Source organism: Pungitius pungitius, chromosome 3, assembly GCF_949316345.1.
Source record: "Pungitius pungitius chromosome 3, fPunPun2.1, whole genome shotgun sequence".
Lineage (NCBI taxonomy): Eukaryota > Metazoa > Chordata > Actinopteri > Perciformes > Gasterosteidae > Pungitius > Pungitius pungitius.
The window spans coordinates 4,609,207-4,632,430 of record NC_084902.1 but is presented as its reverse complement, the minus strand read 5'-3'; the positions used below and the strand labels follow the sequence as shown (position 1 = coordinate 4,632,430).

Sequence of the window (23,224 nt, the reverse complement as noted above, 5' to 3'; positions counted from 1 at the left end):
TAATTAGACATTTACTATATTTGTTGGTGTTCAAACAAGTTGTAACAACTTTACACATGATCAGGAGTTTTATTTTGAAAGTTTTGATAGCTTCGGCCGGAAATCCTCTTAGAACTTCTCGTGGTGGCCGACGACAGAACGAGCGCGCCTTTCTTAAACAGGAAAGATGCAGTCAGCTCCGGGCACTCCGTCATGGAACCGTTCATTCACTGACTCTATGTTCTGATACCCCGATCCTCCCGGAAAGCCCCCCCCCCCCCCCCGGGTGTAACGATGTCCATCGTAACGGTTCAGCTCGGTCAGTGCGGTAACCAGGTGGGTCCCGAGCTGTTCGACGTCATCAGCAGCGACGCCCAGGAGGGGCAGAAGAGAGCGTTCAGCGCTGCGGTCCGCGAGCGGTTCTTCCACCAAACAACCCGCGGAGGTAACAGCTGATCCGCGGCCTTTCCTCTTCCGGGTGGCACGAGCGTCTGAATAAATAACAAGCGCGCGCCGGCGTGTGTGTGTGTGTGTGTGTGTGTGTGTGTGTGTGTGTCTCTGTCTGAGTAACAGAGCTGGTGGCCAGGGCGGTCCTGGTAGACATGGAGCCCAAAGTGATCAACCACAGTGTGAGCAGGGCTGCGAAGTCCGGCGTGTGGCGCTACGGAGAGGCGTCACACTTCAGCCAGAAGCAGGGCTCTGGAAACAACTGGGCTAACGGGTATGGTTTGAAAACATGTCGAAACTAATGCTCTGCTTCACCGCATCATCAAAGCAAACCCAACTCAAAGGCTGTTTACAAGTAGTATGCCCGTCCTTAATGGCTCTGACGACTTTCAGTGGTTTTAAATGTCATTCTAAATATGATCCATTATGGGTTCATTTGCAAATCATTTTCTGTTTTGTCTTGTAGCTGTTAGAAAAATGATAAAAAATGCACATAATGTTCAGTCACAGTTATGTCCATTTAGTATTTAATATAAAGAAAAGCATTAAACCATCACTATGAAAATAACTCATTCCATCCATCATAATAAACTGTGTACTAATATGGAACAATACGGGGCTCCTACAATCACAATTAAGGCGCTTTTGCTTAAAAGAATGACTGAAGGAATTGATTAACTATCCAAACATTTGCTGGTTCATTTTCTGTCCACCCCCTTGTTCATCGGTTCATTGTTTCACTTGTGAGAATGAAGCATCAATGTTCATTTTGGACCTTTAAAAAAAAAAAAAAAAAAAAAAGTTTTAGTTGGGACTGTCTCATGCTCAAAAACAAACAAAATGTAACCAAGTGTTAACATTTTTCCTGCAGCCACAAATATATTGAAATATTTTGTGGGTCGGGGGTAAAAAATGTGTCCAACCAGGTTCTGCGTCCACGGGCCGCGTCACAGCGACGCGGTGGAGGAGCTGGTGAGGCGAGAGGTGGAGCGCTGCGACCGGTTGGCCGGCCTCATGGCCATGATGAGTGTGGCGGGGGGGACGGGGTCCGGCGTCGGCACTTACGTTACCCAGTGTCTCCGAGACACCTACCCCAAGTCCTTCATCCTCAACCACCTCACGTGGCCCTACGGGACCGGCGAGGTACCTTTTTTTTTATTTTTTTTTATTTTTAATGACGATAACAACAACAACAACAACATGCTAGTCAAATGTGATTTAAAAAAAACTTTCACCCCTCCCGTCAGGTGATTGTCCAGAACTACAACTCCGTGCTGACGCTGGCGCACCTCTACCAGCTGTCGGACGCCATCCTGGTGCACGAGAACGACACGGTGCACAGGATCTGCGGCCGGCTGCTCAACATCAAACACATCTCCTTCGGCGACGTCAACCGCGTGATCGCTCACCAGCTGGCCAGCGTCCTGCAGCCCGCGCTCACCGCCGACTCCCGGGGAGTCTACGGCAGAAACCCACTGGGTGAGAATATGTCTGTCTCCCCTCCCCCCCCCCGCCTCTGGGTCATCCTTAACAACCGGTCCGCTCCTTTTGTTGTCCCCTTCAGGGGAGCTGGCGAGCGCCCTCTCGTGCCACCCGGAGTACAAGCTGCTCAGCGTGTGCACCGTCCCTCAGGTGCCCAGTTCCTCCATGGCCTACAGCACGTTCACCTGGCCGAGCCTGCTTAAACACCTGCGGCAGATGCTCATCTCCAACGCCAAGATGGAGGAGGGCAAGTTCCGTCCTCTCGGACCTCCTAAATTCACTCTCAAATTCAACACTTCTGAGGGTTTGTCCTTTGTCACCGTCTCAGGTATCGACTGGCAGGTGCGTCCACCTGCTTGTTCTGAGTGGGCCGGGAGTCTCCCGGGATCCGGCTTCAACCGGTCCCTGGCCAACCTGCTCGTACTGAGAGGGAAAGACGTGTACAGCGCGGAGACAGGTCTGGTTGAGATGCATTTATTTTTATTTTACTGCATGAATCGAAAATGGCAAATAAAGGGTGATATTTTTGGAGGGACCTGGCGCTCTGCACGACACCAGAGACGTAACCTATGCACCCTCCGCAGGGGGCTTTGAGGACCCGGCCCTGTACACCTCCTGGCTCTCCTCAGAAGATGCTTTCAGCTCGTGGAAATCACCTGTGCCTTTTAATAAGTATGAGAAATGTGCAACGCTGGTCAGCAACAGCCAGGCTCTGCTCCGACCTCTGGATGACATGGTGGGGAAAGCCTGGAACATGTTTGCATCCAGGTGAGTCAACCCAGATAGACAGAACATTTGATTTTCATTTTTGCATTAAAAGGTCTCTTGAATCACCTTTTCCCTTTCCTCTGTTAAAGGGCCTACCTCCACCAATACATGAAGTTTGGGATCTCAGAGGAGGACTTTCTAGACAGCTTCACGTCTATGGAGCAAGTCATCTCCAGCTACAGTCAACTGCACTAGAAGGGAGAAAACTAACCAGCACCAGCTGGACTAAAGGGAAAACCACTGTGTGGCACGTTGCTGCTTTTTATATGTACGTGTAAAAATAATTTTAGTTGGTTTACTGAAATGCATTCCTTGGCTTCAAAGTATCAAATGCCGTTCTTGTAGGAACTAATTTATTACCTTTTAATTAATTTTGCACTGTCAAATAATGCATGAGATGGACTCGACTTTTAATGCTAAGGACGATGAGCTTTTAAAAGCGTTCAGAAGAATCTTAACCTCTACAATGACACAACTGAGCGTTTCCACCTGCTGGGGGAGATACGAGTGTCGTGATTGAACAATTAATGGGAACAAAGAAAAGCTTTGAGCTACTTTTCACTTTATTGTTCATATTTTTTTTCATCACAATATTTCCAGACGTGGGATGAAACAAACCCAACGCAGAAGGTCCATAACTTCAGCCAGCTTACAGAGTGCTGTTGCCATGGCGATTTAACAGCCAACACCAGTCTGATAAGCTAGCTGACGGGACGGGAGAGCTGGTGAGAATATGGGAGGGAGTGGAGCAGAATCCGCCCAGTAGGTTTCCAACGGGAGTCCAACAAGAACCATTAGCTGCTGAACCGTTCACTTACCTTAAAGACGACCAGTTCAGACATTTAGGCAGTGGCTCTGTCACAAGGGCTGGAAGAAAGCTTTTAAACGTCACGAGGAGCAACACTTTAAAACAAATTAATCTTTCAACTAAAAGCTAAAAGATTCAGACTTGGAAAACCAGTGCAATGATTTACATGTTTTATATATGATCTGATCCAAGGTTTAACCTAAATGTACAGAATAGAAATGGATCTAGTTAGCCGAGTAAAATGTCACTTTACAAATGATAACCTTTTTCTTTTGGTTCAAGTTAACGCATGTCCACACAGACCATTAGAATAGAAATACATCTGTGCATACTGTCAAAGAGATCAAGGTATTTACACAATGTGCTAACCATCAATACCACACTGTTTTAAGTTGATATTGCTTCTTTTTTTCCCCCCCACCATTTCAAAAAGAACGATTCCAGAGACCAAAAAAAAAAAAAAAAAAAGACTGATCTGGTCTCGATGTTAAACAGGACATAAACATGACAATGAAACCCTGAAAAGAAACACCATCCACAGCAGTTCAGTTGGCAGCACACTGTACAAACGAGTCATGATCTGTCCATATGGAAACGTCACAAAATTAAATAAAAATTAAGTTAATAAGTCGATAACTATATCGAAGGGAAGTGAGACCTCCCCGTCTTGCATAAGGCATAGCATCTGATGGGCACTGCACCTACACAGCAACCTGACTGCTGCTTTACATCTGAGGTCAATAAATGGGTTAATTTAAACAAACACTTTAAGAAAAGCAATAAAACCAATCGCACAACATACACACACAATCAGACCGTGAGATGAGAGGAAGAACTACAAAACCTGAAGAGGGACAAACTTTAAACCGCACATTTATCCTTCATGAGCAAGCGCGCACACACACACCGACAAATAGGGCCTGGTTCTTGAGTGGTCGGCCTCTTGAGAATGGATGGGGGAGGGGGGCCGGAGGCGGGAGTCCGGTGTTAAGTAGTAAGTGGCTGAGACACACACAGTCACTTGGATGTTTGCCTCGCCTCATCCCGTCATCACTTGGTCTTCTCCTCCGAGTGCCTCTGCTGCTGCAGGCGCTTGGCGTAGCTCTGGGCCATGGAGTTGACGATGGAAGTGACGAAGTAGCAGACCATGACCAGCACCACCTTCTCAAACACCCACGACAGCCAGTTCTCATCCTGGAAACCCAAAAGTCGGGATCAGGTACTGCGTTTTGTTTTGTTAAAAGCAGCTCATGGGGAAAACAAGTATTGTGACTACTGTTCACATCCATGATGAAAAATTGTATTTCACTCATTTTCAGTATTTGACTGCTGGAGTGTGTCCTCCAGCCGTCAAACCACAAACTAGAGCTGGCAAATAAAGCATACGTTGGAGATACGAGGACAGAAATGCAGGTAAAAGTAAAAACTTCTTAGTCCACCAGAGAGCACTGATAATTAGTCACTTCTTGTAAAGAAAACATTCAAGGAGCCTTACAAAAAAATATGTTGTACAATTAAGGGAAATAAGGCCTTAAAAAATCTGTTGGGCTTTATTCAAACAAGCGCCCAACTCTGATTTTCAGTTTAGAGCACAACAAAAGGCTCAAAGATTTTTTTTTATCCAGCAAATAAATACAACAAAATCTTTAGTCTTGTATAAATTTAGTAAAGTCCCCATTTAAAATTGTTGCCCTTACCGCTGGTGCACTTCCTCCAGCATGGTGCAGCTTGTTCCTCTGTGCTTCCAGGTACTGGCTGAAGGGCTTCTGGAGTGATGGTCCCACTCTGGGCACAGACCTGCCAGCGCATACATCCACACAGAAAAGAGAGACAAGAGACCAGGGGGGAGAACATCAGTTAACTTACCCTTTAGACGGCCCTTCCTTTAAGTTGAAGCTTAAGACACACTTGCTCCCTCTAAGAGCACTTCATAAAGTCTTCTCTTTTCCCCTGAGCACCACCTGTGGGGCCCATCCTGGAGCTTCCACCACCTCTGCCTCCCACTGTGAGTAGGAGCAGAGAGGAATGAAGCAGCAACCCTTAAGCCCTCCTTTTATACTCCTCAGCTCTCTATAGGAGCCCGTGTCAGCCCCACAAATCAGGAAGTGACTCGACATGATGTCATCACCTTTACCACCATTGCTGCCGTCTCATGGAAAGATATCTAATCGGGGCGTGCTCATGTCCTTATTTGGTAATGTGGATTGTCTCACCAGGGGGCCGACCATAATGGATACCAACTTCATGTCATATAGAAGCAAATGAGCTATTGTTTGACATTTTGGTCTGCGGCGGCGCAGTTGAAGAGGTTTCTCTTTTCGAGGGATTACTAAGAAAATAAAACATACACATATACAGACTTCCCATTAAATGGATTCGATGCTGTTCATGTAAGACAAACAATTGACTCAACAACTAATGGCAAAGGGTCAAAGTCAGGAATTGCTCATTTAAAATAACCAACTATCTTTGGTTTGACTCATTCGTCTGTCCTGCCGTCTCTTTCAAATCACATGGTAGCACAAAAACAAAACGTCCTGTACGGCACGGAAGCTGGAGCACTCATAGCGAGTCACCGGGGGCCATCGCAATTTCCACTACGATGGTAAACAAAAGAGATCATCTTTAATATTACTAATCATTTAGATTAGATCATTAAGTCCTCCATTCATTTTTTTCCCCCTTACATTGATGGTCATTTTTAGCATCTGAACCCAGAAATCGGCTCAACGATCAGAAGGATTTTTCTCTCTGGGCGCTGATTGCGATGCCAGACTCACCGGGGCCAACGTCTCAGTCGAAGCTTAACGGCGTGAGTCAGATCAACATGTTCAGATGGGACCTCACATGCCTGAGCACCAATGCCGCTAAGGGTTACGTGTGTGTGTGTGTGTGTGTGTGTGTGTGTGTGTACACCCCCGCAGTAAAAGCATTTCGCACAGGAACTCCAATCAGCGGTTAAAATGCATCTGAAAATGTTTACAAATGAGTTGCCGCCAATCAACCAAAAGACGACCCGACGGTCCTTCTCACACGCACTTACCCAATGAGTGACACCATCTGCTCTACTATGTGTTTGCTGAAGGTGATGATGACAAATAGTTTCTGTAAGAAAACAAAAAGTTGAGTTTAGTAAAAAAAAAAAAAGCATTACATGCTTGTAAAATATAGGAGGTGTTTGAGTTTCCTTGAAATAAAATCATGTTTATGTAAAACGTTGATCTATCGACAGATTAAACATATTTCAAGTCTTTTTATTTTAGTGGCACAGCTGTGGGAAATTGTGGCCACATCTGCAACTGTCCACAGACACACTAATTACAAAAGCCAAACCTGGCAGGGGGGTTTGTGTGGTGTGGTGTTGAGGGGGAGCTTTAGACAGCGTGACACATGCCCCCCTGGACGCAATCAGACAGGATATGACACGTGATGCCCGAGAGCTTCAAGGTTAAAAAAGCACCCCCCCCCCCTACACTACACTACAGCGTGTCACCATCTGTTTAATATACTTCTCTCATGTCCACTCAGCCTTTGTCTGAAGGCTCACCGACCGGTGCCATCATGCGACGGGTCGGGTTAGTGCCGCTCACACGGGCCTCCCGTTAGTCACCGCCCGTGCAGACTCAACAAATGGACCCATAATTAACCCAGGGCTTTTGATCCCGTGGATTTCTTCTAGAACGAGGAATCCCCCAACAGAGCGGAGCGGAGCGGGAAAGAGTAAACCGGTTTCTCACAGCCAGCGGCCGATGATCTCAGCTCCACGTTTCATCCGCTTCTCCCACACGTTGTGAGGTTGTGGGGATTGTGAGTCGCTCAGCAGTGCATATCCCTTTCTATTTTTCTAATGAGTGGATTCTTTGACGTGCATTATTACATTATGTGGACGGACAATCGCAATGAGCTGAAACAAAGGATGAGTCATATTTGAAGCCATGTGTGCCCGTGCGGTTTTTATGTTAAAATGGAAAAAAAAAAAACTGAGATACCTTGAAGTATAAAACGTTTGGTTGGGCCAACTGACCTGTATATGCATCTTGACGATGGCTTTCCCAATAAGGGTTGCTCCAAAGAAGGTCCAGAAAGGAACCATGAAATGGCCGCAGGTTATTCCAGCCAGGTCAAAGAGGGGGTTGGGGATCTGAAACACATGCAACACATTATACTGATCCACAGTCTGAGAAGTTACCCGTGTCACACGTTAATTCCCTTATGCTGAAATGAGGAAACACAGATTATTCATGCATAAAGCCTGCAGGCAAATTACAAAAATTCGTACCGAAGCGCAGGCCAAGATCCCAAAGAATCCAACTTTCTGCACCATATGCTGGACTCCCAGTTTGGCTCTTGTGACAAAATCCTGCAAATAAATGAACACAAGACAATTTAAAGCTTGTTACAGGCGTCCGATAGGAGTGGGAGGAAGTCTCATAGGTTTGACTACCATAAACAAAGCACAATTTTTAAATACACGCTGTCTAAAAGCGTCGCCTTTTGACTCGCGCGATAAGAAAACGCAAGCTGCATTTCTTGGTGTGCGTTCGGATGACAAGAACCGAGAGCCTTGTTAAGTGAACTGTGGTCAAACACCAGCTATTTCTGAGCACTGTACCAAATAAAATATACATTTTGTTTTAGCGTGTTGATTGGTGGCTTCAGCTCTTCAGCCCTGTGTGTGTGCGTTCCAACCCTCATCCGCTGCAGTTACACCATCGCGCACGATCACATTGTCAAGATCAGCATCTAAAGCATCTCATCAATGTTGATTTTGCATCTCGGTCTCCGCACTTACAATACAGATAAGCTATTTGTCTGTGGGATGCCGAGACATGGTGAAAGCGTCCCCGCTGGGGGGGCCCACGGGACGCGAGGTTGGGCTCTTTAGTTCATTCAGCTGAGGGCCGGCAACGAGAGAAAAGCTCATGAGGCGACGTGCGCCATTTCTCTTGTTTTTCTGCTGCCGACTCAGCATCTAATCTCAGCCGTCCCCAGTCATGTGAGCTCGGTTCCTGACAACTGTCTGTCATTCAAATTAGAGGTCGGTGAAAAGAGAAGGGGGTTGTGGGAGGGGGGAGAAACCCGAGGGATAATTAAAGGGGGAGCGGTGCTCAGGCTGACTCACCCACCAAGCACACTGATTTACGGGAAGCGCAAGGGGGGGGGGGGGGGGGGCTTCACGTGGCACTGTAAGACCAATCACTGGACAGTGACTCCATGGTCACTTATAAATGATCAGCTCAGGTTTGATCTCATTGTATTGGGTGTGTAGAGGAAACGTAAGCTATTCAAAGACAACCGAAACCAGATTAATTCAGAGGTATTTGCTGTTAAGGTGTAACCGTTAGCAACTTCAAATCCATACCTGGAGGTGGGTGATGCTTGTTAAATCGTCAACGTATTGACGTGTGTGTGTGTGTGTGTGTAACACGGACCTGAGCGCCCTCCGCCTGCTCCAGCATCTCCTCAAACTCCTCGTAGTCTTCATCCTCTGGATCCGCTCCCGACTGACGAGCCGCTCGGGCCATGAAGTATGGAGGCAGCTCTCCGATGGCGGTCCCCGCCCCCTAAAACCGCCACAATTCAAAATGCTCCAAGTCAGCATAAAACGTACGCTTGTTTTGTGGAAGTGACACATATTCACGTCAAGTCCTTCCACCAGAATGTTGCAATGAGGGTGAGTGTTGTTTCCGGCCGTCACAGTGCCAGCCCCTTCCTCCCCCCCCACCGGATAACATTCTTGCTGTATTTCAGCGTGCGTCTCCTTTATTTACTCAGTCTGCGACTCACCCACATGCAGGCCTCCAGGCGGACCTTGGACATGATGGAGAAGAGGGAGATGCTTCCCTCCACCCCTCCGCCTTGGGGACAGACTATCTGGTCTGGGTACGGAGGCTCTGGGAAGTCCGTGGAGCTGCACTCGTATGCCGCCAGAGTGACCGATGCTATGTGAGGACCCTGAGAGGGGACAGAAGGAGGGGGGGGGGGGGTTATGAATCGTGGACCCTCTTCATAAATGTGGCACACTCAATCTGCACAACTCAGGTAAACATACTTTAAGACTTTCATATGTATTAAAATGATGATTATTAACATATTGTTGAATACTCTCAATAGAGAAAGGTGAAATACCACAACATCATTTCCTTAAACAGTTTTAGCTGTGTACTGAACGCCGAGTGAATGTATTTAGTAACTGGTGACCCTTGAACACGGATATAAGTCCATATTGCACAGCCCAACACAAGTCCTGGAGAAGACGTGGATGTGCTGTGGTGTGATTAAACCGACTCGTCTGAGCCGCAGACAAAGACGGCAGCGGACCGGGTCTCAGTGACAGCTTTAGAATGGTGAAGACGTGCGCTTAGGCTCAGCCACCTGGCCCACCTGCAACCGCCTCACAGCTCCTGCATTATGCCCCGCTGTCAGTAGATGGACAGCTCACAATTAATCTGCGTTGACTGGAAATCCCCCCTCTCCCTCCTCCTCCTCCCCGGTGAGTCAAGCGCACAAGAGGATTCTTTGGTTTACACGAAACAATGACCTCCAAAAACAGAATTATGAATCATAAGATCATATCGGTGATTGAATCTTCATTCCCATGAGCATGATGACTTAATCCTCGCTATGCGGCTATGTATTAATGCTTCAGGGTCGAGGTCAATTCAGTGGAACTGTGCAGGTGGGAGTTTTTTTCTGGGGGTTTCCCGTCCATGCCTGACATCAACAGCGATTAGGCAGCAGTGATAGGAGCCGTTAGCACGCGGTACGCTTTAGTAAACAGTGACACAGGAAACCGCCTTCTTATGAGCAGAGGTTTACATCGTGTGGTTAACGTGTGTGACGGCTAAAGAAAATGCTTCACAATGAAGGATGCGATACTCCCGTCTCCAACAGGTTCGACCCGGAGACCTGAACTTCCTCAGAACCACTTCTCTAAAGCTGCAGGCGCGTGAACACGCCGTGGAAGCCCGGCGTATCTTTGATCAGTTCACTTCAACTTAAATCTTTATTCAAAACAAGCACATTCTTCTGTCCTGACTCGGGCCAAAAGGAGCCCTCCCACTTCAGATTCTCATTCATTTCAAAAGAATGGGATTACCCAGCAAAATACTTTTCTCCTGTAACGTGCCAGCACCTGGACACAATGTCTCCAATGGGAATTTTTGTTTAACCTTGTGTGTGGAATATCATCTTAAGTAAAACACAAGATCAGACAAGCCTCTAGTAGGCCGTTAAAGAGGGAGGCGAAGGAAAGTTGATGTCAAGAAATGGCTTTCAAGATAGCATCCATTCCAAAGTAAAAGGTCATTTAAAAGAAAGCGGTTAAACAGATGCTAGGTTGTTCTGTACGGGGGGGGGGAGCTGGTGCTTACCCTCAGAGAGAAACCTCCCTAAACCTTCCTCCCACTGAGGAGGGAGAGAGGATGAGGTCATACCTTTAGCCGCCATTACGTTGTTAAAGTATCTTAAGACTGTAGACAACAAAGGACAGCCAGCCCAATCGCACAGACACATGGTCCAATGGAACGCATTAATGAAGGAGTGCACAGCGTCTCTGACACGGGGAGGTCACAGAAATATCTTTTCCAATGATTTAATCACCATGGAAACATCTGACTCAGCAGGCCCACACCGTCGGCCTAAAGAAGACTGCGACGCACTTTGGTTTTTACGTCGCTACGTTCTCATTTCTTCACCACAACCCAGTGACACACTTTGTGCTGACTCAGTCATAAAGTCATCCTGCGACCGCACGTCAGGCAACTAAATAAAAAAGAAGAAAAGACAAAAGGCTTTTGGTAGAAGTCCAGGTTGAAGTGTGACAAAATGGAATTAGTTTGAAGGAGTGAAAGTGGAGCGCGACGCCATCCTCTGGCAACTACAGGAATGGACACGCACGCACACACCTGCCCAGCCAGCAGGTGAACCCAGGAGGATTAGATCCAATGTGCATCTGGCTACTGTAAATGTACACAGGACACCCTGAATACAGTGGATTAGATGATGATGGTAACCAGCTTCTCCTTAGAGACATTATCATTTCACAGCCTTATGGGACACATGTTGGCCACCATGTTTATATTTGTTACATTTTATTTGAGAATTTGGAGAAACTTTTTGACTGGTACTCAACATGTGGGGAAATTATTGTATCACTAATGGCCCTTTTAAAATTCATTACAATTTAATGCTCCTTGTTCAAATGACGTTACCTCAACATTTGCTCCAGTTGGCATATTTATTTATTTAGATTAGAGATGCGATTGTTAGCCTTTTGCCATGCTGCTTGTCTTAAACTGGAAGATTCCTTCACAGCTTCCCTAGCGGCGAGGCGGCTGCTGGGATAGCAGAACTTTCTTGATTCAGTGCAGCCTGATCTCTGATTTCATAGGATTTTTTTGTATGCGTCTCTCTGTTTTGTACATTTGAAAAACTGCTGCCCACACTTGAACTGGCATAGAGTGTTATCTTACCAGATAGAGGAGGAAGGTGTGCAGGCCAGTTCCAAGGCCGACTGAGGACAGGATCCCAAGGCCTACCCAGTAGGCGCACCATAGGAACCTCTTCTCCAGGTGCTGAACATACTTGAGTGTGGACAGTAAATAAAACAGATCAGAAGGCAGGAAAAACAGGAAATGTCTCGTATTTACAGGCATTAAGAATTCTAAAACAGGTTCACTTAGATTTTACCACATCCCCAAAGATTTACTTAAGAGCGGTTCTGAGCTACACATTAGTTCATCATTATAAATGTGAGAAATCTAAGAGGATGAATTTGACGCTGAAGCGTGACGATGCTTTTAACCGAACGGTAACGGACCACGGCACAGAGGAATTCGTAAACAGAACTTCCAGCCAACAGCCTGTGTGATCAAGGGTCACTCGACAGCCGCTCAGACCTCATTATTTCCCAACAGCTTCTTTACGAGAACGTTTTCAGGTGGACAGCGAGGCACTTATTATTGACCTTTAAACAGGCCGGTGACACGGCGATGGATCATTAACATTGACGTCACTCACTTGTTGGTGCGTTCCCTCGGTAGAGTAGGCGATGGAGAACAGAGAACATAACAACAGAACTAAGAACACGGCGCCTCGTCGTTGCCAAAGCCTGAACCGGAAGGAAAGGAAACGAGATGTTAAGAAAACAAGATCCAAAGAAGAGAAAATAGGGGGTTCACAAACAAACAAACAAACAGGAACATCCTGGAAAAACCCGTTGTGCTTCTTACTTAACGGTCCACTCCTTTAGCTTGATAAGAGTCTCCAGGAGGAAGTAGTGAAGCGTGGTGATGGGCCTCCTCCAGACCACCAGAGACAGGCGGTCCTCCTTATCTCTCTGCCGCCGCTCTCTAACCGAAGAGTCTGGGGAGAAAACACAACTGCAATCAGCCTCAAATACCGCACGGCTTGCTTCCATTTCTACTGTTGTGGTCTGCGGAACGGTCTCTGCTAAATGCATGACACGCACGCGCGCGCGTGCCATTGAAAAAAAAAAAAAAGCTATGAAGTTATGAAATGACCTTTGTCAATAGAACTTTTATTGTGGTGATGTGTCATCACAGATTATAACACAAGCTTGACATGTCAGTGACACCCCAGAGATGAGCTCCAACTTCTCCACAGTGAAAAAGTTAAACGTGGAAGTTCACCAACCTGTGGCCTTGCCATTCTGTTTGTCTTTGGCTCCCGCACGTTTCTGTTCACATTTGGCCCCATTGGCTGCCATGTCTGTCGAGGTATGAGCCGGTCAGGAAGTCTAGGAGGAAAGAGGGAAAGAAGTTGGAGTCTGTCGTTTAACCGCCGCCCCTCCCCGCTGTTCTTTCGTTTCTCTTTACAGGGAATACAACTTCCACAGAATCCTTATCGGATTCAAAAAGAGAGACTGTCAATGCAAATATCGCGTCAACACGACTCCAGGGGTGCAAATGGGATTACAAAGACAAAATACCCTTCAAGCTAAAAGAGAAAAAAATGGTACACACTGCCTAACCGCAATATCGTGTGTGGTTTGATCAATGGTAGTCACTCAATGGGTCACTATGTAACAATAAGTGATGCCAAATGCGTGCACATTACAATCAGCCACATGCTAACCGGTTAGCCAACATGCTAAGGGCTAAGCTAGGGACGTAGGCAGTTTCTACATCAAAGAAAATGTTTTAAAATCAATATGTCGCCGCCTTACTTGTGTTGAGATTTGTAAAGGCGTTTCTTGTCGTTCTGCTGCTACAGTGATGACAACATTTACTCCAAATGGAGAGACTCTAGAGCGATTTTTGTTAAAGTCATATGACAGCCGTACCTCTTTCCTCTCCTCTGGACCCGGAAACAAAAGCTGGACGTTTTAAAGTAAAAACGGTGGTAATGTTCAGGCGTGAAACATTAGTTGTCAAACAAGTATATTGTCATGGTATGTGGGTAATAACCGGTTTTATGAAGGTGGAAACAAGTTGTGGCCTAATACAGCAGTGCATTACCTTTACATTTAGTGATAAGATATGCCTCATGAAGGGGGTGCTTTTATTGTGGAATTCTACATAAAACGTATTTCCGCAGTGTTTGTTGGTCCAATCGGAGGATGACAAATTTGCAAACAAAGTGAGACTATTGCAACACTCGCAATGGCTTAATTTTAACCTTGAGCCATCAGCAGGAATAGTCTAAAACCAGATAAATCTGGCACTGCTCCTCAGTCAGTTCCTAGTAATATTAATCAGCCTCAGTGTCCACCTGTCCATCAGAAGTCAGGACCAACTGTAAATTTGGGTAAATGGCATTTGTCCTCACACAAAGGTTGTAACGATGCAGCTAATAATCTTTATTCCATTAATAGTATATTTATTGAGCTTCATGACATTTGGTCCTCGTCAAAGAATGCTGTGTACACTGGGAAAAGATACACAAATATTGTTTTTTATTAAAACATTAAAGTCCCGAGTATGGGAATTTGAACAGTCATTTTGTAAAACTCATTCTACCGTCTTTGCATGTGGATATCATTTTACACTACTTTTCAATCTTCAACTAACTAGACTTCTCTGGACATGAAAAACAAAACACAATCTTTACATAGATCCCTTCCAGCCAGGAGGATTAAATCAAAACGGAGTCAAATATTGACCAAGAAAATGCTTTGAGTCACCATTTCAACATGCCCAAAGTCCCCAAAACAAGTCAGTTTGTTTATACAAGACAATAATTTAAACTTGAGTTAAGCATTAGGAAAAAAGAGCCATGGTTACCCTACTGCTACATGGAACAACATTGTATGCTGATCATACACAATAGAAGCAAATCAAATCAAAGTCCCTCGTTGGCTGAAGGGAGACAGACCTGCGGCTTATAAGGTCACAGGCAAAGGTTACTAATAAGAACCGATTGAGCAGATGGCTTGTTCTATTCCTGGGTAGTAACTGAAGGAGGCAGCAGTGATCCTGTGTCCCGTTTCACTCATCATAGTGGAGAGAAGACAGGAACTTATCCACATCCAAGTCATGAGGAAAGAAATCTACAAGTTTCTTCCTTTCCTGCAGATTGAAAACAAAACACAAAAAGAACAGAATTACACGAGAATGATGGAAAACAACATCCCCCATCTAATAGAAAGGTACGGACACCAAGAGGCAGTTCTTCTGGGGAAATCCCATCAACAAGAAAACATCTAGTGGCTCCCTGTGGAAGTGCTGCTCATCACACAAAATGCGTGGAGGCATGGATAAAAACAGACAACTCGGGTACTATTTTTATGAATGGGGTGAACAATTAATGGTAGAAATTGGCTTGATGGTGGCACCAGAGGAAATGATTACTGAAATCCATCCATCCATGATTCCACTCCAGAGGGCCAAAACATGACAGGACTCAGTGACACCTACAGGCTCAAGAGATTCCAATCCACCAAAACGGTGTCTTCAAAAAGGAGTTCTCCCCCTCATACGGTCATTTTAGGACTAGATCAGTTGAAATCCTACACTCAACTTCCATCACTGTGTCGTTTTAGCAGATCTTCATTATCATTGCTTAAGCGATTGTATTGAGAATTTTTTGCAGCATATTTGATAAGAATTGAATTTAAGTGCAATGTGCAATTTGAAGAGTTTAAAAAAAACAACCTCTTAACAGTTTATTTATCGATCAAATCACAAGTAAAAGGAAAAAAAACACAATGAGATCTTTGCAGCCCGACAGCTAAACCAGAATACAGTTGAAGCAGAACGTAGCTCCAGATATTAACCCAAAAACACGAGAGAAACCCTTGAGCTGTACTCACCCGGTCGCTCTTCTGGCTGGGAGATTGTTTGGACTCCTTCTTGGCACGCGGCGGGCTGCCTGTGGGAGACGCCGGTTTGCGCTTCTTAGAGCTCTTTGAGCTCGTGGCCGATTTCTCCCCCGCCTCCTCCTGACGCAGGCTGTCCTTCAGCGGCGTGCCCGTCCTGGCGATGGCGGCACGCGACAGGATCATGAGCGTGTGGGCGGCCATGTTAATGCTGTTCTCGCTGCCGGCCTCGCTGGCCGGGCTGCAGCCGGGGACGTCCGGCGTGTTGGGAGGGATCAGGTGCTTGGGGGTCCCCTCCCCGTCTCGGCCCCTCCTCTGCCGGGAAGGCGTCCTGGCGCGGTCCACGGACTCCTCTAGGCCGCGGCCGGGCCCCGGGGTGCGGGGGAGCCCGCCGTGGTCCGGACCGACCGCCGCGGGCCTCTTGACCGGGGAGGACGGAGAGTTGAGCCCGTTGATGTCGTGCAGCATCTCCGCCGCCTGCTTGACCAGCGAGCTGGTCTTTGAGGGCGCTTTAGTAGCCTTGGACTGAGGGCTAGACGCAGGCTGGGTGACAGCCGGAGGGCTGAAGTCTCTTGACACCACGGGTGAAGGTGCCGACGGCTGCTGCTGCTGCTGCTGCTCTTGCACGCTGCCTTTGATTTCGTTTTCCTTGTTAGCCATCACATTGGGCGCCTCCTGAGGAGGCGTCCTCTTTTCTGGACGCCCCTCACGGGATTTGCCAGCAGCCTTTTCTGCAGGTTCTTTCCTGCTGCTCTCCTCTTTCTCCTTTCTAGTTCCTGATTTCAGAGCAGAATCAGCGGACAACGACTTCGAAGTATCAGATTCCTTAGCTTTCGCTGCATCGCCCCCCTTATCATGGGTGTGTATCCCGTCTATAGATTTTGATCGCCTTCCAGATTTAGACTTTTTCAAAGTCTCGGGCTGCGCGGCATCATCCCTGCTGGCGCTTGCACTTTGAGCATCTTCGTTTTGGGCGCTATGATCTTGTTTGCGAGGGCTCTTTTTAAGAGGAACTTTCTGGTGCTGTTGTGGAGGAGGAATGGACTTCTCCCCCTCCTTTGTGAAGCCTTCTCCAGTCTGAGTATCTGTTGAGCATCTGACCGGCTCTATTCTCCTCCTGGGCTTGTTGCCACCCAAGATAGCAGGTTTACTCCGAGTCACCATCTTTTTACCATCTTTCTCAGTTCGCTGGACACGGCGTGGCAGAGATGCATTTGAAGCTGCAGGTTTGGTGGTTTTAGGAGTTTGTGGTTGAACTTCTGCTGAAGAGTCAAAACATAGAATTCTCCTATGACTTGGACCTGTTGCTGTATCCTGCTGGCCTGTGTTTTCAGCCAGCACAGCCGTAACCAACTTACCAACCGGGTGTTGTTCAGCACCTGGAATTAAGAGAAATAAGGCATTAAGGCACATTAAGCAGTTAAAGGAGATTAGGTTACTTTTAATTTGACTCGCGACTCACCGGTAGATGTAGACCGTTTGATTGCCATCGTGGGAGACTTTGGTTTGCCAGGACCGGACTGCTGTAACGGTACTAGGTTGGGTATGGCAACAAGCTGCAAAATGAGAAATTGTATTATTGTGGACATTGCTAAAAAAGCAATGTTCAAAATTAGAAGTCTAAGTCAATTTGAAGAACCAACGTTTTTTGCAAGTTTGCCCAGTAGTGGGACTAAAGTGCAATGGTGGCCATGAGAAAAAAGGCCAAACGCTCTTCAACAATTTAAGTGTTTCTTATTTTGGAAGGATAAATCTTGTATCTGCCAAGTAAATATCATGGAAATGTGATAGATCTTAAGATCAAAGTTTTGGTCAAAGAGGGATTTCCTCCAAGGTACCAAAAGGTAAATTATCCTCACAATGATTAGGAATCATCTTATTGCAGTAAAATCGTTATGGAAACACCTTTTGACTACCAACTTGATAACTGCAGATAGTCATATTACCTGATTTGACACCACATGAACCTTTCCCAGAGTGTTTGGCCCGATAACAGAAACAGGAAGTAGCATGGGCTTCGCAGGCGATGGTAAGATAAGAGTTGGTCCTGCAAAAAATAATATTACACCAAATAACAAAAACATGAATCAAAATTAACCTTGCAACTAGGGTTCATGGAATTTTCTGTCAAGAGGTAATCAGTTGTTCTGAACTGAAACCCATGTGCAAATATACCTAAAAAGGGCAAAAGTTTCCCCTTCAAAGTAAGTTTTAAAGAAATAATTTTACAAAAAAGACAAACCAAAGCTTACTAGAGATTAACTGAGCCTGTTGTCTCTTACCAGCGGAGGGGCCTCGAGAGCGAGGTGGTGTGGTCACCCCAAACTGGTTGGCGGGCACAGGCTGTGCCAATGGGACTCCTGTCGACAGCAACACCTGCCTGCTTTGAGCATCTGTCGTCGGGGGTTCAGTCACCAGGAAATAGCTGGCAGTGGCTGCTTGGAGTGCAGCGTTAGCAGCGCTCAGGGGGAGCTGAATTAGGAAGTTCTGCTGGGCCTGTGAGGTCCCCGGTAACGGAGACGCCACCAGAGCTCCGGCCTTAGAGCCGAGAGGACTGGCATACACCTCAGAGCTTTGTAAGCCACTCACTGCCAGTGCCGCCTCATCCGAGCTGGCCCTTGGCGTGCCGGGAGCTCCGGAGGACTTGGCAGGAGAGGAAAGATAGATGGTGGGGATCTTGTCTCCGGAAATGCTAGAAATCGCCCGATTCAAAGCCGCGGTGGTGGACAAATCCTCCTCCTGGTTGTCGCTGATGATGATCTCAAGAGAAACTATATCCCCGGATGCTGCGGCCTTGCTTGGAGTGGCGTGGTGTTTGGCGGGTGGCGGATCAGCCGCCGCACCGACCGGGGCAAAAGAGGACGAGGGCGAGACGGGCAGGGAGGAGGCCGGTGTAGCCGTTAGCGTCGCGGAGGTAGAGGCCGATGTGGACGCCGACGAGGGCGAGGCCAGCACGGCTGTGCCACTGCTACGAGGAGAAGTACGAGAGGCCAATCCCGGCGCGGCGGAGAGACAAGCCCCCGGTTGAGCGTCTCCTCCGCTGCTCGGAAGCGGCGTGCGAGGCAGGTCGGCGGTCAGCGCCGGGGCGTTGTTCAGCTCGACGTGCAGAGGAAACAGAAAAGCAGAGGGGTTGGATGCCGCCTCCGGCCCGTTGAACGCGGCGGAGGGAAGAACAGCCGATTCTCCGGGGAAAGGGGCGACTGACTTGGTGGCGGCCTCCTCGATGGGCGCACTGTCCGCGGGAGGGGGGGGCGTGTTCAGCGGTTCGTCGATGTCCATTGGCGTTACAAAAACACTGTTATCGAACAGCGAAGCTTTCTCTTTTCCGCTTGAGTCCACGGCAGCAGGCGAGACGCCTCGAGGCTCCCCACAGCTCACCAACAGCTTGGCGGAACTGTTTTCAATTCTAGATGCCCGGCTGCTGGGGCCCAGAACCACTTTCTTCAACAAGGTGGGGGCAGCGGCCTTTCTGGTTCTAGGCTCTTGTCCAGCTTTCGTCTTAACGGCCATTGGCGTTGCTTCCGAAGCTTTAGCCTCTCGCAGTGCAGGGGCTGAAAAATAACAAATATGTGAGGATTACTTTGTTCCCATGAGTGTGTGTGTGTTTTTTTTTAATAGAAATCCATATGCTCCTTAGCCTTTGACAAAAATCCAAAGTTCCAGCTGGGACAGTCAAACTTGCTGGGTCTTCAAAACTCTTTTACGTTAAAGTCGTGAAAGTTCTCTCACCCCAAACATTCTCCAGGCAAATTTTCACAAATCTGCATTGTTTTCTACAAACATAACATTTTGTTCTCCTTCTGAAACTTTATTCAAAGAAATTCCAGATGCAGGCGATAATCACAGGTTACATCTGGTGCCTTCTTTCTGAGAGCTTATTACTGTGTTACATAGCAAGAATACCTGGATCATCACTCGGAAGGGCTGCGACTGTAGATAAAGGTCCAGCAGGATCGTCGTCTTCTGGACTACAGCTGATGTCTCCAACCTCCGCTTCGGGAAAACGTGTCTTATCTGTAAATACATATTGTAAAAATGTGTTTTCCATTGGGCTTTATAACACAATCTAAAAGATGCGATTCAGAAGTTCTGTCTATCCAAGTTAACAAAAATAAATCAAAGCAGGTTACTGTAATCAAAGAGCTCAAAGAGGGCGTGAAAAGCTGGGTCCGACTCGGTCTGCTCCAAAATGTCATGGATGGCATCGTTACTCATGTGGATTTCCCCCTGCATCGGAAGAAAATAACGTAAGGACACACAGTAACATAAGCACAACGTGATGAAGGGATCACTACGCTTGTGAACACAAAGAAGTCCTACTGTTATGATATTATATTAGACATAAGTTTTCGGGACCTGTAAACCCAGGATTTCATCTATGGACTGGTCTGCCTCCACTGTGCTTGAAGGGGCCTTGGTGGTCTGGGGCACTGGCTCACTGATAGTACAAATGAAAAAGAAGGGAAGTTGGTAATGTGGTTTCATGCTTGCAGATGTGTCACAACTTCACAACGGACAAAGTCTTAAACCATTCATCCCAACAACTCAATTCCAACGCTGTGATTAAATGCCAACTGAAAACTTACTTGGCGAGGATTTTGTTGATGTTTTCAGCCAGCTTTTCTTGTAACGATCTGTCTCCCAATATTTTGTCCCGTGCATTTTGTATTACGAGCTGCTGTGGAAAGTACCATGTTTTGTGAAGTTAAAAATCAAGAAAATACTGATTCCATGACATCATCACTTAAATTGATTTTATAAAAGACAGAGGGAATACTGAGCCCTCAAACTGTTGATCTGAGAAACTGTTGTTCCTTTCGGCTTTTTACTATATACATATCAGTTTTAAAGCCTTATTGCGCTTTATTGCTCTCCGTCTAAGGCATCCTGGCATTTACTTCTGATATCAATCTCAAAAAGGCCATTTAGCCATATTTTGCTGCAGAAGCGGAATCAGGATCATTGTTTAGTCAACACAGCTAACAGTTAGATCTACTTACAGGAAAGTTCCCATCGACGGCCTCTTCAGGTTGAGGTTCTGCATTTGGAGTACTGACAGCTGGGGCACATCTGCTAGTGGTAGTGGACTCGCTCTGGGCCCCACCTCTCTTCCTCGGGGTGTCCCTGAAGGCAGCAGAGAAAAGAAAATAAAAATCCATAAAAAAAAAAAAAAAAAAAAAAATCAACATCTGCATTTTAGTTAGTTAAATTGAGAAAGCACCATTATCCATCCAATGTGGGTTCAACAAAGTCATTGATGGGTTAACAATAACTTCAATAATCATCCCATTACCATTTCCGCCGTCCAGGAGACATTGGACCTGGATTTAGCCGATGTTCTGAAACAATTATGTGTATTGGTGAATCTCCTGTGGTGAACAAAGAATGTCACATTAAACCAAAGAAATACAAAATTGTGATTAAATGATAGCTTGAAAGCATGACAAAATGCAAAAAGACATAAACTAGATAAGAAAACTAAAATGTATGTTTGTTTCTAGATCTCTACAATACTGAAACAGTCACCTTAACTGCATTGTAAATAAAAAACAAAAATACAGAAATTACTGCCTATTTCTTGACACTGACTTGGCGTATTGAGTAATCGGCTGCCATCAAGGATCTGCTGGTGTGTGCCACTGCCGGGAGCAGCTGGCCGGCTGTGCACAGAGGTGTAGCTCACGGGCGTGGAGTGGCCGAGCATGCTGTGGGAGATGTTTGCAGGGTTGATGACGGAGCTCGCCTCAGAAACGGAGGAGCAGACCTCTCCACCAGCCGAAGCCCCAGCTAAGGCCCGCTGTCTCGCCGTGTTTGCCGCTCCGTGGCGTGAACGTACTGCAATGAACAGAGACCGGTAAACAAAAAAAGGTCCAAAAAAACAAACCCTGGGCGAAACCCTTCTGACTGCAAATAGAAGATAAAGAAACACGGACCACAACAACCACTACAAAGATGCCCCCGTTTATTATAGAACCACAATTCTGGTTAAAACTAAAATAGCTTGTGTTTAACGTTTTGCAAATATATATATTGTAAAGGTGGAAATCATAATACAAAACTCTTAATGACAGTCAAATATATTTGAGCAACATTGCAGTGTACAATATTATAAAAATTTACTTTATGCCTGCAAAGACAGCATTTTTTTTAATGGAAAAAACAATAACACACTTACTTCTTTGATTTGCTGATATAGCTGGGGAGTTCTGCAATGACCTATTAAAAACATACAGAAGAATAATGGAACAACATTGGGAGTGGAGATCCAACTCAATGTCATCTTAAAATAGAAATCACTAAGGGGGAGACTTAAAACTGGATGATGTAAACGTCAAACCTTACTTGATCTGGTTGAGTGTAAAGTCCAGCTTTTTCCACAACGAGGTCATCACAGCTGGAACCTCACGACAAGACTCTGTTGAAAAAAATAAGCACGACACGTTAAAGAAGACCCAAAACAAAACGTCACATTCTTCGTAAGCGTAACAACGACAGATACGCTCGCTCACCTTTTGTTTTGGCAGCTATATACTCATTTAAAATGGTTGTCAGGCCTTTCCCAAAGACGGACTGTGAGGTGGAAGGAAACAAACAAAAGACACCACAGATGAACCTTTACAATCACTGCGTTACTCTGGAGAGGTCTGCTCGGGGACAAATGGCGCACTTACGAAAACACAAGCAGGAATAGTGCCGTCCTCCGTGGAGTGCTCTGCATACTCTCTGAGGTTCGGGCACTCGTGGATGAAGGCTTGTGTTGTCGCGCACAGTCGCTCTTCTTGGAGATACCCTGTTGAAGGGCATCGTCCAACAAAGCAGTGAGAGTGTGTTTAATGACAGTTAAAATCAGCCCAAATGCACTGCACGTTGGTTGGTTGGTGGCTGTCGGCTAGCTAGCGGTAAACCGCTCTTTCACATTGAGCCACTGGTGTAACGTTACAGTTGACGTTAACTAGGTAGCCTTATAACTGTTGGCTAACGCTAACGTGCAGCTACGGCTTTGCTCCCAACGACAAATGGAGACCTGGTTAACCTTACTTACCCAAAACCAGCCGGGCGACATCGGACGGGAGCAACATGGCTGCCACTCGGTTGATGTGAAGAGTGAAGGGTAAATTAGGTAACTAACTTACATGTTCAGGAAAATCTCAAAACTCAAAACATTAAAAAAAGAAACGAAAACCGTGAGCGGTATTATTGTGAAGGCGACGTCCGGGGATGCTGTCGCTTTCTCAAAAGGCGGGGAACTCAGCCACGTGACCCGGAAGTGTCTGACCTAATGTCCCGATGGGAGTGCTGTGAGTTGTAGTTAAAATCCAAAATGTCAAACGTCAGCACGCCCTGCTATGTATAAATGTATACGTGCAATGCCGGTCATGACTTTCAAAGCCTTTTATTTGCACCCGGTTAAATAGAACGTTTGTATGAACGTTGCCTCCAAACTCACCGGACGAACTTGG

The 23,224-nt window shown here is 46.4% G+C and overlaps 3 protein-coding genes across 7 annotated transcripts; 1 reads left to right on the top strand and 2 right to left on the bottom strand.

Annotated features, from left to right (window-relative positions):
* The first annotated feature begins 97 nt into the window (after positions 1 to 97).
* On the top strand, positions 98 to 3,732 carry tubd1 (tubulin, delta 1). 2 transcript variants are annotated; one of them, XM_037474660.2, is made up of 8 exons: positions 98 to 424; positions 553 to 700; positions 1,353 to 1,569; positions 1,674 to 1,905; positions 1,991 to 2,155; positions 2,237 to 2,365; positions 2,493 to 2,676; positions 2,766 to 3,732. In XM_037474660.2, the coding sequence occupies exons 1-8, from the start codon at positions 274 to 276 to the stop codon at positions 2,869 to 2,871; spliced, it is 1,332 nt and encodes a 443-aa protein (XP_037330557.2). In that variant the 5' UTR covers positions 98 to 273; the 3' UTR covers positions 2,872 to 3,732. The 2 variants fall into 2 exon arrangements, with proteins under 2 accessions (XP_037330557.2, XP_037329716.2); XM_037473819.2 differs by having other exon boundaries at positions 1,991 to 2,365.
* Positions 3,641 to 13,830, bottom strand: vmp1 (vacuole membrane protein 1). Its single transcript, XM_037475863.2, has 12 exons — positions 13,674 to 13,830; positions 13,142 to 13,244; positions 12,718 to 12,850; positions 12,506 to 12,596; positions 11,959 to 12,069; positions 9,272 to 9,439; positions 8,917 to 9,048; positions 7,764 to 7,844; positions 7,509 to 7,625; positions 6,528 to 6,589; positions 5,182 to 5,281; positions 3,641 to 4,678 (listed from the first exon to the last, which is right to left on the bottom strand). The coding sequence occupies exons 2-12, from the start codon at positions 13,212 to 13,214 to the stop codon at positions 4,535 to 4,537; spliced, it is 1,212 nt and encodes a 403-aa protein (XP_037331760.2). The 5' UTR covers positions 13,215 to 13,244; positions 13,674 to 13,830; the 3' UTR covers positions 3,641 to 4,534.
* Positions 13,831 to 14,380: 550 nt separating this feature from the next.
* Positions 14,381 to 23,140, bottom strand: npat (nuclear protein, ataxia-telangiectasia locus). Of its 4 annotated transcripts, none has more exons than XM_037471783.2 (18): positions 22,807 to 23,139; positions 22,436 to 22,554; positions 22,274 to 22,334; positions 22,107 to 22,179; positions 21,940 to 21,980; positions 21,354 to 21,599; positions 21,058 to 21,133; positions 20,765 to 20,888; positions 20,351 to 20,442; positions 20,121 to 20,202; positions 19,895 to 19,991; positions 19,668 to 19,778; positions 18,047 to 19,315; positions 17,711 to 17,811; positions 17,227 to 17,320; positions 17,123 to 17,143; positions 15,759 to 17,026; positions 14,381 to 15,015 (listed from the first exon to the last, which is right to left on the bottom strand). In XM_037471783.2, exons 1-18 carry the CDS (start codon positions 22,841 to 22,843, stop codon positions 14,935 to 14,937), a joined length of 3,993 nt encoding a protein of 1,330 aa, XP_037327680.2. In that variant the 5' UTR covers positions 22,844 to 23,139; the 3' UTR covers positions 14,381 to 14,934. The 4 variants fall into 4 exon arrangements, with proteins under 4 accessions (XP_037327680.2, XP_037328499.2, XP_037326843.2 ...); XM_037472602.2 differs by having other exon boundaries at positions 15,759 to 17,023; XM_037470946.2 differs by having other exon boundaries at positions 15,759 to 17,143; positions 20,351 to 20,439; positions 22,807 to 23,140.
* Positions 23,141 to 23,224: the final 84 nt, after the last annotated feature.